The sequence below is a fragment of the Alternaria conjuncta genome, assembly GCF_024043145.1.
Source record: "Alternaria conjuncta strain BMP 0040 chromosome Unknown scaffold_16, whole genome shotgun sequence".
Taxonomy (NCBI): Eukaryota; Fungi; Ascomycota; class Dothideomycetes; order Pleosporales; family Pleosporaceae; genus Alternaria; species Alternaria conjuncta.
In genome coordinates, this window is record NW_026250105.1 from 455,835 (window position 1) to 470,762 (window position 14,928).

A 14,928-nucleotide genomic window follows, 5' to 3' on the forward strand; every position below is an offset into this window, starting at 1 on the left:
GTCTAGGATGCTTCTCGTATCAGGGCTCTACAGTCCGTCCAAGCATCAACTAGCCAGCTTATCGTATGGTGCAGCAGTAATGAAAACCACCCGCAGTGTACGCCAATGGCAAACGTGCATAGTAACTGCTACACCACCAAACCATCTCTTGATGTATGCTCTCCTATTGTGGTTACATTGACATCGAGATGAAAACGCGGGATCGTCCGCTCCAGCTAGTAAGTCATTCAAGCATACTTCACCCAAGTCAAATATCACACATAATTTCAGACGCGTCACCATCGCGTCATCCGACAAAAAGCGGCCAGAAGAAAAAAGAAAGAGGAGACAACCCAATGAACACATACAGGGACTGCAGAAGATGTGTTGAATTCCTTTGTTATTAAAACGCGGTCTGCCAAGAAAGAAAAGCATACTGGCCGCATGAGGTCTATTGGCAGTCCATTGTGTATTGTTGAGACAACACAGAGTACCGTCTATCTATGTTGAGGCTTCGGGTGCTGAGGCAGACGCTGCCCAGACGGACGCCCAGCCACAAGGTGTGGCGGGTGACGTTTCGAAACCAGTTCCAGATCGTGGCGCATAAAGGCTACGCGGCCTTGCAGTGTCGCAGCCATAGGATCGGGTATATGCAGAGTATGGTGTAACGCGGGTGCTGCCGTTGCTTGTGGACGCCAAGGGCGGCTTGTGGTGTCATTGCGGCACCATGCGACGACGCAACGCTCTGTTGCTACTCTGAGGCATCGTGGCTGATACTCGGAGGTTTTCACATGCTGGCATACTTGTCGTGACTGGATTTGACCTTCATGTCCAAGGCTGTCTCATGGAAGTTGCCTTCGACTCTGGATTTTCGCAGTTTCTTGACCTCAGCATCGTTCAGACGCCTGCCGATCTGGTCCTCCAGCTCCTTGCGACTAATTTTGACATTGGCCTTTTCTTCCTTGCTTGCCTTGTTTCGCGGCTTGAAGCGGGCTTGCATGCGGATGCGGAAAGTAGTGCTGAAGCTTATGTGTTCTGCGTCGCCGCGTGGCTCTGGGCCCTTAGAGGAGGATTCGTCGATGGTGAGGAACAGGTCGCGGGCAGTCTGGAGGGAGAAGGCAGAGGGATTGTCGGGCACAGGGATGACGACAAAGGTCTCTTCTGGGGAGATGGCGGTTGCGGTTGCGCTGAGGACGCCGAACTTGTCGCAGCTCAGATATCTGGACTAGGTTAGCGGTGCCAGCTCCATCCATGTCGTGGTTCCTTACCTTCCGTGATGGCCCTTCAGACTAAGCTGTTCTGTGCCGGCGATGCGATTCGCGACAAAGACCTGGCGCACATCGTGGGGTTCGGCCGTCGCAACATCGCCGTCGACAATGTTCTCCAGCTCGCTCGCAAAGACCTTTCCATTGGCGTCGCATGCCAGACACGTGCTCGGTGTGTCGGTGGGCAGCACAATGACTACCGGGCCTGTGATGTCGCTCGGCGCATCTGCGCTCACCCAAGAGTCGTCATGCTCCGCTTCGGCAGGCGCGCTCGTGGTGAGCTGCTTCGACGGCTTCTCGTCGGCGTCGTAGGGGTCGGCAGCCTTTCTGCGCTTCTTGACCTTCTTGTCGCCTTTGAAGTGGAGGGCTTTGGGCATGGCGAGGGCGTTGTTGGTCGTCGCAATCAGGCGTCGGAGGTGAGAGATCGGAGATGGCCGAGGCTGCAGCAAATCAGGCAGGTGCAGTCGAGGTGCGGACCAGATGAGACCAACCGCGCACTACCGCATCACGATAAAGTCGCAGTACCGACTACGTAGTGAATACCATCGCATACCTGTATCTTGCTAGACGACTAACATGGCCAACGCTAATGCTGCAGTCAACCAGAGCGCCGTCGCCGTGGGTCTTGACGCCCTGAAGAATAGTGAGTGGTAGCTGTATGGTTGTGACTCAGCTTGGCTGATAATGCTCCAGATGATGTAGATTTCTCGCTACTTGAAGAGGCCTTTGGCTCTTCTAGCTTGGGAATCATTGTGGTAAAGGATCTCCCGTCCAAGTTCCATGAGCTGCGACATAAACTACTATCGTACGCCTCTGCTCTCGGAAACTTACCAGAGGAAGAATTGGGTAAGCGCCACTAATTAAATCTACATCTGAAAGATCACTGACATGGCACTAGTCAAGCTCGAATCTCCAGCATCCAAGTGGCTGGTTGGCTGGTCTTGCGGAAAGGAGACGCTCAAAGATGGCAAATACGACACCCTCAAGGGCTCCTACTACGTCAACTGTGCCAGCGGATTCGAAGAGCAGCAGAAGACGGTTGCTGAAAAGTACCCCTCCTTCCCAGAGTACACCGCGCCGAATGTGTGGCCATCTCAAGAGCTTCTCCCAGGCTTCGAGGAGACTTTCCGAGAGCTGTGTACTCTCATCATCGATATAGCTGCTTTGGTTGCTCGTGCCTGCGATAAGTACGCTGAAGCCAACATCGATGGCTACCAAAAGGGATATCTCGAGCATGTAGTCAAGACAAGTGTCTTCACCAAGGCCAGGCTGCTGCACTACTTCCCCAGTCCCTCGCCCGCCCCCGATCAATCCAGCGGTGACGAGGACGACTGGTGTGCGACCCATCTCGATCATGGATGTCTGACCGGTCTGACATCTGCCATGTTCGTCGACGAGGCTACCAATCCGCCAAAAACAGGTGCATCATTCTCGCCCCTGCAGGAACTGGATCGCTCACCGGACCCCAAGGCGGGTCTCTACATCCACTCCCGTACTGGAAACGTCACAAAGGTCAGCATACCTCGAGACTGTCTCGCGTTCCAAACGGGCGAAGCACTCGAGATCATTACACAGGGCAAGTTCAAAGCCGTTCCCCACTTCGTGAGAGGCGCAGCGACTGGGGGAAAGGTAGCAAGGAACACATTGGCAGTATTCACCCAGCCGAACCTGTGGGACAAAGTCGACGACAAGAGAGACTTTGCAGCTTTTGCCAAGGAGATTGTTGAGAAGAACCACTAGGGCTGAAGCGGTCATTGTGTAGCGACTTCGCAGATCAGTAAATAGATAAGATGTAGTAAGATTACATCAGGCATCTCACCTGCTCATCCTACACGATGCCAAGCCCCCAAATTATCTAGCCCAAGGTACCCGTGGACCTGAGTTGGCGGCTATGGATGGTATTTGGGGGTTGTCAGAATCCCATGCAGCCTCCAGGGCTTGGCCTGACAGCTGTGGCTCGTCACGACGCCAGCGCTAGCACCTGTACCGTCGACGCTGAAGAGCCTCATTTCGGCCGCCCACGCACGCATAATCCAACGCGTCGTCGTCTACGCACGCCATCGTCGTCGCAGCGCGCTAGGAGACGGCGATGATACGCGCTACACACATTGCGCGGCCTCGAAAGTTGAAACACACAAAACAGCGGCTGTCATCTAATCTACGTCGACGATCCCGCCCTGCACTGTCAGCCGCCAACCAAACGTGGAGGGTGGGTACAGACGCTGCGTTGGGCCCGAACTTTGCGCCACACGTCCAATGTCATGGCGGGCATGCGACTCTGCACGTCGGCATCTCTGCGCAACCTGAGGCACATTTCCCGCCCCCGCCACAGCCGTGCCAACACACTCGCTATATTCGTTTTCTTGCGTGCAGTGCCGGCTTCCGGTTGGCGCGTCGTCGGCCACCGCCACAGCGAATTGCCCACGCAGAGGCTTGATGCCAAGACACTGAAGGCCTGAAACCGGTGGGGTCTATTCACCATCCACCGACGAATATTACGCGGCCACCCATGCTGGCTCGGCGCTTGTTCCCCCTTTCAGCCCCAACGCCAATTACACGGCCAAAAATCCCTATTCCTTCTCGACGCATCTCTATCATGCCAAGAAAGCGTATCCGAGATGCCGTCTTTGCATGGGGGAACTTGCTTGCACCCTTGCATTCCACTTAACCTCCTTCTTGGTTCGATCCAACCCACACCAATGCAGCCTCTATAGCTGTCACTGTCGCTCATTTTTCTTCCTTCTCTTGGTCTTCCTATCATTCATTGGGCCTGTTTTCCCACCATCAGTCGTTGAGTCGTCTGCATGCATATGTCTTTCCTAGCAAAGGCCCCGTTATCGCTTGCGCGCGCCACCATCTCGAGCCTTGCTACTCCTCTGGAACCCGCCGCTGGTCCTGGCAAAATGGCTTCCAACAACCGCCAGAATGTTACCTGGGTCGAGGTGTGTAGTCATGATATGGTACGACAGACATCTACTAACATGTATAGGGTGTTCGCGGAGTCGCTTCCTTCTGGGTCGTTGTAACACATTTATGCAGGGCTTGGGACTACAGCCTGTGGTCACCACGAGACAACGAGAATGCAGCACCCCAACTACTGCAGCTACCTTTCCTCCGATTACCGTTCCAAGGCCGTATTGGAGTCACAATGTTTGCCTTCCTCACCGGTTACGTGTGCGCCATCAAACCACTCCGACAGGCCAAATCCGGAAACATCCCAGCTGCGCTCGAGACACTGGGCAAATCTGCTTTCCGCCGCCCACCGAGGCTGATTATGCCTGCGACTATTGCCCTGGTCATTGCGTGGTTCTTTGCCCAGCTGGGTGCTTTCGAGGTCGCGCACCTTAGCGACTCCCACTGGTTCCGCCGTTCCGTCCCTACCAACATTGGTGGACTTGACACGGAAATCCCACGCTTGATCAAGAACTTCCAGACCTCATGGTCCGGCGCCAACAACGAATACGACGACCACCAGTGGGCTCTCTTGCCCCTGCTGCAGGGTGCTTTCCTCATCTACGTTCTCTTGTTCGCCACCGTTTTCATGAAGTTCCGCATGCGCCTGTTCACCTGCATGGTTCTGTTCCTGTGGTACTGGATGCGCACCAGTCCTGAGAAGGGTGTGTATGAATACTCCGACTTTTATAACTCCAAGCTGACATTCTTAGAAACCTTCGAGTGCCAATTCCTCTACGGTGTCATCCTCTGCGACCTCGGCTCCGAGAAAAGCTTCCGCGAATTCGTCAACAGCCGCGTAAAGGCCCGCCGCATCGCGACCGCATTCCTCATCCTCCTCGGCTGGTACGTCGCGTGCTACCCCGGCGAGCACTGGGAGTGGTCGACTTGGTCTGTTCAGCTCAAGAACATCGGAGACTGGATCATTCCTCAAGGCGCGGCAAGCTACCCCAAGCGCTGGACAGCCATCGGATGGGATCTGATGGTCACTGGAATCTGGCTATCGCCTTCTCTGCAGAGCATGTTCTCGAACAAGCTTTTCATGTGGGTTGGCCGCAACAGTTTCGCCGTATACCTTACCCACGGAACGGTCATGAAGGTCGGCCTCGCGCGCCTGATCTACGGATTCAGCACCGCACCTTACCACGTCGAACAGCCAAAGGACGGCCAGGGCGAGGCCATCGAGCACTACATCCCCCGGTCTACCAATTGGTTCGTCTGGGCCCTCGCTATCCCCATCTTCTTCGTCGTCGAATACACCATCGCCCATCTCTGGACCACCTATGTGGACGCACAGTGCGCGAAAGCCACCAAGTGGCTCGAGGACAAGATGTTTGAGAAGAATGAGGATGAGAAGCACGGCGCTGCCAACATGGCTTAAACCAACACAACGCGCAATATTTCAAGCATCAGGAGTTACAGATGAGAACCTCCTGCTCGATTTCCCTTGTTTTCGGATTTTCATTTTTGGGTTACGATTTCCTTTGTCGGTTTCATCATCATCTGCGGATACCAATATTCGTCGCATTTCACGGAGTTTTTGGTGTCGAAGACAACAACCATCATAAAGCATAGAGCTTTCTTTAGATGAAGCAAATGTCCTCGTGTCGCAACGACAAGATATATGCGACACTGTTTAGCGTAGCGAATAGCGAGTCGAAAGTTCACCAAATTATCTAATTCAAACAACACATCAACTCCAACATATCTGCGCGATCCTCTGCCAACGTGTTCTCATCTCAGCAGTAGCATCCGATCTTCATTAATGCGCGGTGAGACTGGAATTCCCCGCAGATCACAAACCCACGCAGCGATCCCAAATCTTGGCCGCCTCATTATGGAAAGTATCGCAGCAGACAAGATCATGAAGCCCGAACAAATCAAATTAAAATAGTAGAACCGAGTTAATTACGCCATTGCCTATCCCCGCTCCTCACCACCTCTTTCCGTCAAGAACCCCTTCCCTAATCCAATCTCCGCCTTTCCCCAATCGCCTCCATCGCAATCCTTCAATGACGTACACTTCCCTGCACGCCTGCGCAAGACCCTCTTTCCCGCAGGAGCACTCTGGCCCACTCTAGGGCGACCAAGAAATCCACAAGACATCACGAGCCACATGCACAACTTGTTAAGCTTATTGCCAAGCTCGCTGCTAAAATGCCGCGAAGGCGCGAAGGGGGCCTTTAGCCACAAAGGGTCTTCTTGGCGGAGGTTGGAACCGGCTGCTGCCGATTATTACCGCTAGCTGTGGCGGTGGGTGCTGTGTATGCGTGTGAGGGTGTGCAAGAGAATGCATGGTGCCGTGCGTGGCAGTGGGCGCGTGATGTTGTTGATCTGGAGGGAGGAATGAGAATGCCTTTTTGGCGCATGGCCTGTGGTATTCCCATCGTCCGCTGTCATCACGCATCTGGAAGGTTGTGGGGGGCAGTAAGAACAGGGATGCATAGGCTTGCGCTCCTTTGCGGTCTAGGCGGAACAGACCCTGCGATGGGTTTTCTACCGAACGACGCTCTCGATGGAGTTTTTTGCTCAACGACGTCATCTCCCTTCTCCGCTTTCGCTAACGCGGAGAATGTCCTCTTGTAGATTGAGACGGTCCGTACCGGGTATATTGACGGTGGTATATTGGGCCGTTGCATTATCCCGTACTTCTTCGTTAAGCGCCGATACGATGAGCAGGACGTGTCTTGGGTACTTGGCGGATGAGGTTTCGCATGGTTTCAGCTGCCTGAGCAGTTGCATGGGAGTCTGAATGGACTCCGATGTTGAGGATAGGAACGCGCGTAGTTTGCTGAGTGAGATTGGGACGCGTATGACCTGGCCTTGTTCATGGCATCTTCGTACAATAATTGTACAACATGGGCAAACACCTAGCTTCAAAGATGGGCTCGGAAGGGTAAATGGCGACTAATGGATGAACAGGCAGCTATCAAGAAGAGAGAAACATCATTTCAGACACACGAGGAAGTAAATATTGAGAGAATAGGTGTATATTCTCCTAAGCTTAGTTACATGCATTCTTCTCTCCGCAGTGTCTCATACGTCCAACACTCATCTCTTTCTCTTTTTCCCATTTCCTCATGATGCCTTCATCCCTCGATCCATCAGCCTCTCAATGCCAATACTTGGACCCGCCGTAGAAGGTCCTACCATATATTTGGCCCCGCGGATTTATGCGGGGTAGTCGTCTCTGCTGCGGGTTACTGGTGTAATATCTGCGATCTCCGCCTTCTGGCATTATGGGAGGAAGTCTGAAGGCATTCCTTCGTAGTTCAAATAGTCTGTCGCTTCGATAATGTACTTCGTATGGACTGGGCATCTTCGGTTGCGAGATGTATGTGTTGAAGCTTGATGACTGTTTGGTGGTAGTTATCTGTAGGTGTTGTTTAGGGATGGGGTATGGGGCAGAAGGCTTTGGTAGATCAAGGGACCTGTATGATTGCTTAGTGGCTTGCTTTGGGTATCGTGGACTATGGACTGTGAACTGTGGTATGAGAGAGGTAAGAGAAACATCGCCGCGACGTTTTATACGCCTGGCTTCTTCAATACCGCAGCATGGAAGAGGACAGTGATGACTGCTCGCGGGAGGTACGTCGCAGCTACGTGTACGTTAACAGCTTTACATGTCTCTTATTGAAATCACCGAGGGCCGCTTTGTTGGCAACTTTGGTTTGAACAGGCAGCTCTTAGAATAGATACAACGCGATATTTTGGTGAGACAGGATCAGTAGATTCGAAGCACGTAAAGGTAGACATTTAGATAATGCAGGTGTGTATAAACTCATTCAAGCTAAGTTACATACATTCTCCTCCTCGGTTCACCACACGTCCAGAACTCATTCCTTTCTCTTCTTCCTGCCTCCTCACAGTTCATCACTCCATCACCTCCAACCATATCTCCAAGTGCCGTTCATGATGCTCCTCTCATCTCTCGCCCATATCTGGCCCCGCGTGTTCATACGGGGTAGTCGTCTCGGTCTCGACCCGTTAAAGTCTCCTATATCCCCTCGGAATCCCGGCATCATGGGAGGAAGTCTGAGACCCTGCCTTGGCATTTCACTCAGGTTGTGGCGGGGATAAGCAGCTCGGCCTTCATAAGGGTTGATGGGCATTTTTTGGTCGCTGGAAGGCTACCTGGGAAGGTAGACGTACTGTGGCTGAATGTGAGTTTGGTGTCGCTATGTGTGGTTGCCTTCTGGGTTTGAGTAATGAGGCTTTGGTCGATGGAGTAAGTTGTATGCTGACTTGGTTGCTTGCTTTATGTAGTATGGATTGCGATATGGAGAAAGTAAGAGAAGCATCGCAGCCGCGATATATATGCCTGTCCTCATTCAATATTGCAGCGCACAAGAGAATCACAACCACTGCTGGCGAAAGGTGTGTTGTAAACATGTAGCAATGTGTATGCTCGTAGCTCTCCACGTGCTCGGGTCAGGTTATTAAGGGCTGCTTCAAACAGTACTTGACACGGCGCCTTGTGTTCGTACGGACACGTCGGGATATTCAATGAAGCTGTATACGATGCTTGAGTATTCGAAGCACGTTTGCTCATTATCCAACGTGTCTCCCCTGCTTGAATATTCCTACTAGCAGAGTGAACAAAGAAGACGTTATAGCAACCTCACAGGACTAAGATGACGTGTTGAGGATGACTGTAGGTATTGAGTGTCGGAATGCTTCTGGAGGTCCCGGAGAGAAGCTAAGTAAAGAACGACCTCCACATAGATAGAATCTCATAGTAGCAACGAGTTTTGAGAGCGCGAGAAGCATTGATTAATGTAGTTTGATATCATTTGCATAACAAAGCATTCTTCTTTCTTTCCACTGTCCAAGTAAGACCTACACATATGTAGACCTCATCACATCTCCTTTCCTTTCAAACCCTCGATTTCTCATCTACCTCGGAGGTCCAGGCCCCAACCACCTCCCCGTCGCGCTCCAACCATAGCCCTGTCCGCCTCCTCCGGGATAGCCTCTTGGCCCATACGATGATGAGCCCGGGGGGAATAAGCCAGGAAACTGCGATCGCGGACCAGGCAGAGGTCCCCGAGGAAAGTCTTGCTGTCCGCTGTAACGAAACCGTTGATCTTGTTGGAATCGCTTGAAGTACTCCATTTCCCCTATCAGGTCTTCGTAGGAGTCTCGTGGCATTTCCGCGGGATTTGCTGGAGAGTAGGGCTTGAGGGTACTGTGTTGTATTGATTGATTGCAGGTAGCTTGTTTATGCTGATAGTAGGCTTTTGCTTTGGATGTTGGGGTAAAGAGAGTAAGAAGGAGGTTTTGCGAAAGGTAGTATATGCCGCATTGTGAGTGAAGAGCGTTGGACGCGGAAAGAATGTATTGTAGGCGGTTGTGCAGTGAACGCAGTCGTTGTTACTCGTGAAGATGTGTAGAGATAGAGAGGACGCGAAAAAAAGCCTTGTTACAGTGTCTATAACGATAAATATCAGCCTTCTGAGGCTAGACATACCAGTCATGTATGCCAAAGTGTGCCCCCATCTTATGCACGGAAAAAATTGAACAGATCTGCAAACTTGATCAACATAAGAACATGCAAGGTAGGTAGTTTTACATTGATGTAGGCTCTAGAATCTTTAGTGTTTTCCTAAGTTAACGTGTCCTTTCCCTTCCAAGGTTCATACTCTCAATCAAGTAACGCGACACAACATCACCTCAGCTATGCACCGCCTTGCACTTCTTTGCCTTGCAATCCCTTTTATCCATCATATGTCTCTTTTTGTTTTTAATTTCACAAACCCAGTACCCATCGTCTTGAAAGTGGCGTCTCATGTGCTTCCACCATTCATCATCGTCCATAGCTCCAGCCCATACACCCTCGTACTCCCAACAAATCAGACAGCTACGCCTTTCAGCTCCATAGTTTACGCTAGCCGGGAGGTGTGATTCGAGTACAAAGGAACGTGAAAGACCTTGAGATGTCGGCCAATCTTGATAGTATGATTGGGGGTGGGACAACTTGACTGAGATACCACAGTGGGAGCATTTGTGCTGATCTTCGTAAGGCGAGTAGAGTGGCTTGGTTTCAGCATGACGTATAGCGAAAGCTCCGGGACAGAAACCAGGGTTCATACCGAGAAGATGCTTGATGCACATTGACCAGGTCCGTTTCTTCTGGCGACAAGGCAGCTTCGGTAGTATGCGAGCGCATATTGCGGGTGCATGTATTTTTCGACTCTGTGTTTTTCCGGAACCAGCGTGTAGGATCTCAGTCTGGCCTTCTCGCAGTTCAATCGTCTTGTCAAGGGTACCGTGCGGTTCTAGGCCATTTCGCCGTTCAATTTCGAAACCACGCGCGTCTTCGTTATTCTCGATGTATGCATTTGATACACGCACTCCAACATCCGGACGCTCGCCTTGCAAAAGCTCATCCTCTTCTTCGGGACCTTCGCCATCAAGTCCGTCCTGAAATCCAGAGTCTTCTTGAGCGTATACTTCATCATGGTCATTTGGTCCAACGCCTTCGTGTGCGAGCCAATATGCTACGCGAATGGCACTTCCTCTGTGTTCTGCTGGGGTACTGGGATATCTGGATCTGGGAGTAGGGGTGGTATAGTGGGATGAATGACCGCGAGTTGATGAGTAGGGCGGTGGAGGACTCTGGGCATCGTCCATAGCGACGGCTCGGCTAGATCTTCTCGATCCTTGAAGTTGCATTCCTGGGCTTTGGTAGATGCGAAGCCGAGGGAAGGCGAATATCTTATGGAGGATACCAGTCGTTTAATGGCGGGGTCAGTGATGTAATGTGCGCGAAACCCGTATGGGCCATGTCGCTTGAAGCGAATATGTCTACCATGGTACATCCGATCGATGTATCTTATCTTTCCAGCACAGTCCCTCCCAATCTTTTCTTATCTTAATCCACACGTCTTATCCCCACAACTCTATTCAACCTAGCCTCCACCCCTTCAAGCACCCCTCTCAAATCTTCAACATCTCTCCCAATGTCTGACACCATACTAAACACCTGGCCCACCTCATGCGCCGTCCGCCTACCCTCCACTCTACTCAACACCGTACTAAGGTTAATCACATCAGCCTTCCTCCGCACCCACAACCAACGATGTTGAAGATCGCAGTTTGCGTATTCCAGACCCAGACGGTTACTATTGCGCATGTGCCTAGCTGAAGGAGAATCATCGTCATCGGAGTGCGGGTAGTATTGCGCTGCGTATGGTGACTTTTCAGATGGAAGAGATGTAGATTGAGTAGACCATTGCGCCGAGTCCTGGGACTGGTGTTCTGGTTTCAGAAAGGGATACTCGAGATCTCGGAACTTTTGGATGAGGTCGCGGATGGTGACGCGCATTACGCTTAATGCTGCTTCTTCGCCGCTTGAGCGCATGCTCTGCATATCGCGGTCGAAGTGCATGGTCCTTCTTTTGCCGCTCCCCCTCCCTCGTCTGCTTCGTTTTCGACTCTCGTTCCCGTTCTTGCCACTGCCGTATCCGCCGTAATACTCTTCGGAATCACTTCTTGCGCTGGGACCGTGGCTTTGGTCTCTCCGTACGTTCCTCAGTCTCTTTCTCACTCTTCTCAAATGCCTTCTTTCTTCCAACAGTCCTTGCTTCAGGCTTGACAGCATATTTTTGATCTCTTGTGGTGCGGCATTAAAGGTTGCTAGATTCGACCAGGTGACCTTGAGTAGGGTGGCGAGCGTAAAGGTGAAGGAGATGAAGCCGATGATGGTCGATATCATGGACAGTGGGGAGAAGGCTGTGTGGGATATTGTCACACCCATCTCGCAGTCTATGTCGCCTGAGGGATCAGTGCTAGTAGTGCTGAGTAAGCCTGCTTCGTGGAAGGTGGAGGTCGTGGTACAGCTGCAAGTCGTCGATGAATTGGACCAATGGGCGCCTACGCAACAAGAGATGTTTGTTTGGGTTCTGGTTGCACGGAAATGTCGGCAGCAGGCGTTGTCTACGTTTGCAAGACATCCTCCGTCTGGAATTGTTTCCAAACGTCACGATTTGATCAGGGCAGGTCCCCACGGTTGCTGGCGCCGACCCAATCACCTGTAAGCGGAAATAGACTGACTGATGCTATGGTCAGCCAAGCTGACGCATTCAAGTACGATGGAAATGACTTTCTTCCTTTTGTATCGAGCGTGTTTGTGAGACCGACAGATTTGACCACAGTGCCGTTTGCTGTCTTTGCAGTATCATTTGAAAGCAGTGTTGGGCCAGGGTGACAAGCGAAAACCGCGTCTTTGCATGTCTACATTCGCTCTTGCGAATTTATTCCATGGCACATACTACCAGGTATCGTACACTTTTATATATACACACGTCTAGAACTTGTAGACCTGGTCCTTGCTGTACCCAAGCTCCTTCAGCATTCCGTCAAGCTCGCCCTGGTCGGACGGGCTCTTCTTGCCTCCGCTGATAGCCTTGTACATGCCTGGTGGTCCACACACGAACAGCTTGATCTTTTCGCCTTCCTTGGGCTCAGGCAGGACAGTCTTCAAGAGTTCCTTGGTAACGTGTCCCTTGCCGCCTTGCCATGACTCAGGTGGGTTGTCCAGAACGTAGAAAGCGCGGAAGCGCTGGGGGTATGTGTTCTCCAACTCCTCCCACTCGCGCTTCAACAGAATGTCCTCCTCTGAAACGTTGCCGTAGATGAGCGTAACCTTGGTCTTGTCCTCGGGGTTGCGGAAGATGTGTCGTGCGGTTTGCCACATGGGTGTGATACCTGTACCACCAGCGATCAGGGCAATGTGCTCGTGCATGTTGGGCTGTGAAAAAGACATCAATGTTAGTGCTTATTTCACAATTGGGACACCGAGGGGGCTCGTACCTTCCATTGGAACTTGGGGATAGGTCCCTTGATGTCTAGCCGTTGGCCTGGCTCCATGTTGTGCATGTGCTGAGACATGGGGCCGTTGGGGTAGGCCTTGATGATGAAGTCGACGGAGCCCTTCTGGTCCACGTCGCTGATCGGGGTGTATGGTCGGATAACTGGCTTCTGCATCTCGGGGCCCTTGTACTTGGTAATAACGGCCGCTATGTTCAGTCAGCATGTGCGGTGATCGAGACATTCTGCGAATAGACATACATGCGACAGGCAGTCCGCTCTCCATGTCCTCCTCCGGCAGCTTGAAGCGCAGCTTCTTGGTGTTGTGGTTGACAACCTCGATGTTCTCTAGCGCAAGTGAGACGAAACCCTGGTCGCCTCCAGTGAAAGCCTTCTTGACGGCGCCGGTGGAAGAGGGGATCTTGTTGGCCTCTTCTGATGGCGGCGCATTGCCCTTCTGCCCTGACGGCGCGTCGCCGCCCCTCATGAACAAGTAGGCACCGGCGAGACCGGCAGCGCCGATACCCGTGTAGAGGATGCCATTGTTGCCGCTCTTGGGCGCCTCAGATGCGTAACGGCGGACTTGCTATTTTCTGTCAACCTCCAAAACTGACATTGGCGATTTGTAATCTCAAATCAGACGGAAATGCGGGCGCATACCTGGTGCAGCGTCTTGGCTGGGCGGAATACCTGTCTGGCAAACATGGCGAGACGAATTGGTATGAGAGGAGGGGAATGAGGATAGAATTGAGGTGTTTGGAAGAACAAGCGTTATCCGGGTGCAGGTGCTAACGACGGAGCTCATCGTACGCTAGCGCCAAGCAGTAAACGTCATCGCTCTTTTGCCGGCCCGTCCGAACTCAACACTCATTCGTTTCCCAGTACATCTTCAACAGCAGTACAATAATTCATGCTATGCCCATCATGCCTCATTGAATGTCGCTGAGACTGTCTATGCAATATCATACAGCAGTATTCTGCACTCCAAACAACAGCTATGGTAGAGGACGAGAAAGACCGCTCCGCCCGGGATCCATCAGCGACAGATTGAGCATGTTTCTTCGGCACCTTGAGAAATGGACATATTGCGCAGCACTAAGCTTCAACTGAACAGTATACACACTAGCCATCTTGCGACGAGATGCTGACTGACGAGGCCTCTGGAGATCCTGTCGGCTATGCAGGAGAATAGCGATGCAAGCCCTGTGGCGAGGCATCACATCGCAGACGCCCCAACACGTAACCCGGACCTGTCGTGTCACGTTCGCGGAAGTCTCTGTCGCAATCGCCATCAACACGACATTTGTTCAGGCTGAGCGCGTTACGCTTTCAACAACGATACCAGACAAACCGGATTATACACTGTCGCATTGTGCTGTTCACAATGGGGGCAGTTGCTCACGCAGTACATCTGAACCCGCACCTTTCGACTCTGGCCGCTCTGAACATCGCCCCTCCGAAGCCTATAGAGGGCACCAACAGCGAAATATCAGATCTGCAATGGTAGAGACCGCGTGTCCTCGATGGCACAGGTGGACCCTGGCGATGAGTGAAGGGGAGAAGCTCGGTCCAGCCAGCTCACAGTGACCGTCGGACCCTACTATGTCATTTCGGCTGCCACAGATCTCTCAACTACGACCCTTTCTTCGCTGTTTTCTTTATTCACCCCCGGTACAAAAATACAGCTTTTCTCTAACGACGTGGACTTGAGCACGTTTAGGCGCCTATTCATGAACAAGTGCATTTCGCATACTTTTTGGGTCGGTAGAACTCGTTAGGCGAACCATCAACTGTTGCTCTCAGACCGCTGGTCGCAATCGAATCCCCACGAAGAACTGCGATTTACTTGCTGGCCGGAGCCAGGATTACTGCCGGTGCACACAGGTTCCAATCGCGTCGACATGGCCTCGCAGTTTCCGAC

General features: G+C 52.1%; 5 protein-coding genes across 5 annotated transcripts; 2 read left to right on the top strand and 3 right to left on the bottom strand.

The window, feature by feature from the left end:
* Positions 1–766: 766 nt before the first annotated feature.
* J4E85_009322 (uncharacterized protein) lies at positions 767–1,621 on the bottom strand (the record flags this gene model as incomplete). The annotated part of the gene is made up of 2 exons (XM_051473546.1): positions 767–1,199; positions 1,248–1,621. 2 exons carry the CDS (start codon positions 1,619–1,621, stop codon positions 767–769), a joined length of 807 nt encoding a protein of 268 aa, XP_051322751.1.
* A 199-nt stretch (positions 1,622–1,820) lies between these two features.
* Positions 1,821–2,984, top strand: J4E85_009323 (uncharacterized protein; the record flags this gene model as incomplete). The annotated part of the gene is made up of 3 exons (XM_051473547.1): positions 1,821–1,887; positions 1,938–2,090; positions 2,143–2,984. The coding sequence occupies 3 exons, from the start codon at positions 1,821–1,823 to the stop codon at positions 2,982–2,984; spliced, it is 1,062 nt and encodes a 353-aa protein (XP_051322752.1).
* A 1,163-nt stretch (positions 2,985–4,147) lies between these two features.
* On the top strand, positions 4,148–5,577 carry J4E85_009324 (uncharacterized protein; the record flags this gene model as incomplete). Its single annotated transcript, XM_051473548.1, has 3 exons — positions 4,148–4,186; positions 4,234–4,861; positions 4,910–5,577. 3 exons carry the CDS (start codon positions 4,148–4,150, stop codon positions 5,575–5,577), a joined length of 1,335 nt encoding a protein of 444 aa, XP_051322753.1.
* Positions 5,578–11,070: 5,493 nt separating this feature from the next.
* J4E85_009325 (uncharacterized protein) lies at positions 11,071–11,955 on the bottom strand (the record flags this gene model as incomplete). The annotated part of the gene is made up of 1 exon (XM_051473549.1): positions 11,071–11,955. The coding sequence occupies one exon, from the start codon at positions 11,953–11,955 to the stop codon at positions 11,071–11,073; it is 885 nt and encodes a 294-aa protein (XP_051322754.1).
* Positions 11,956–12,504: 549 nt separating this feature from the next.
* Positions 12,505–13,712, bottom strand: MCR1 (NADH-cytochrome b5 reductase; the record flags this gene model as incomplete). Its single annotated transcript, XM_051473550.1, has 4 exons — positions 12,505–12,948; positions 13,011–13,216; positions 13,269–13,593; positions 13,668–13,712. 4 exons carry the CDS (start codon positions 13,710–13,712, stop codon positions 12,505–12,507), a joined length of 1,020 nt encoding a protein of 339 aa, XP_051322755.1.
* Positions 13,713–14,928: the final 1,216 nt, after the last annotated feature.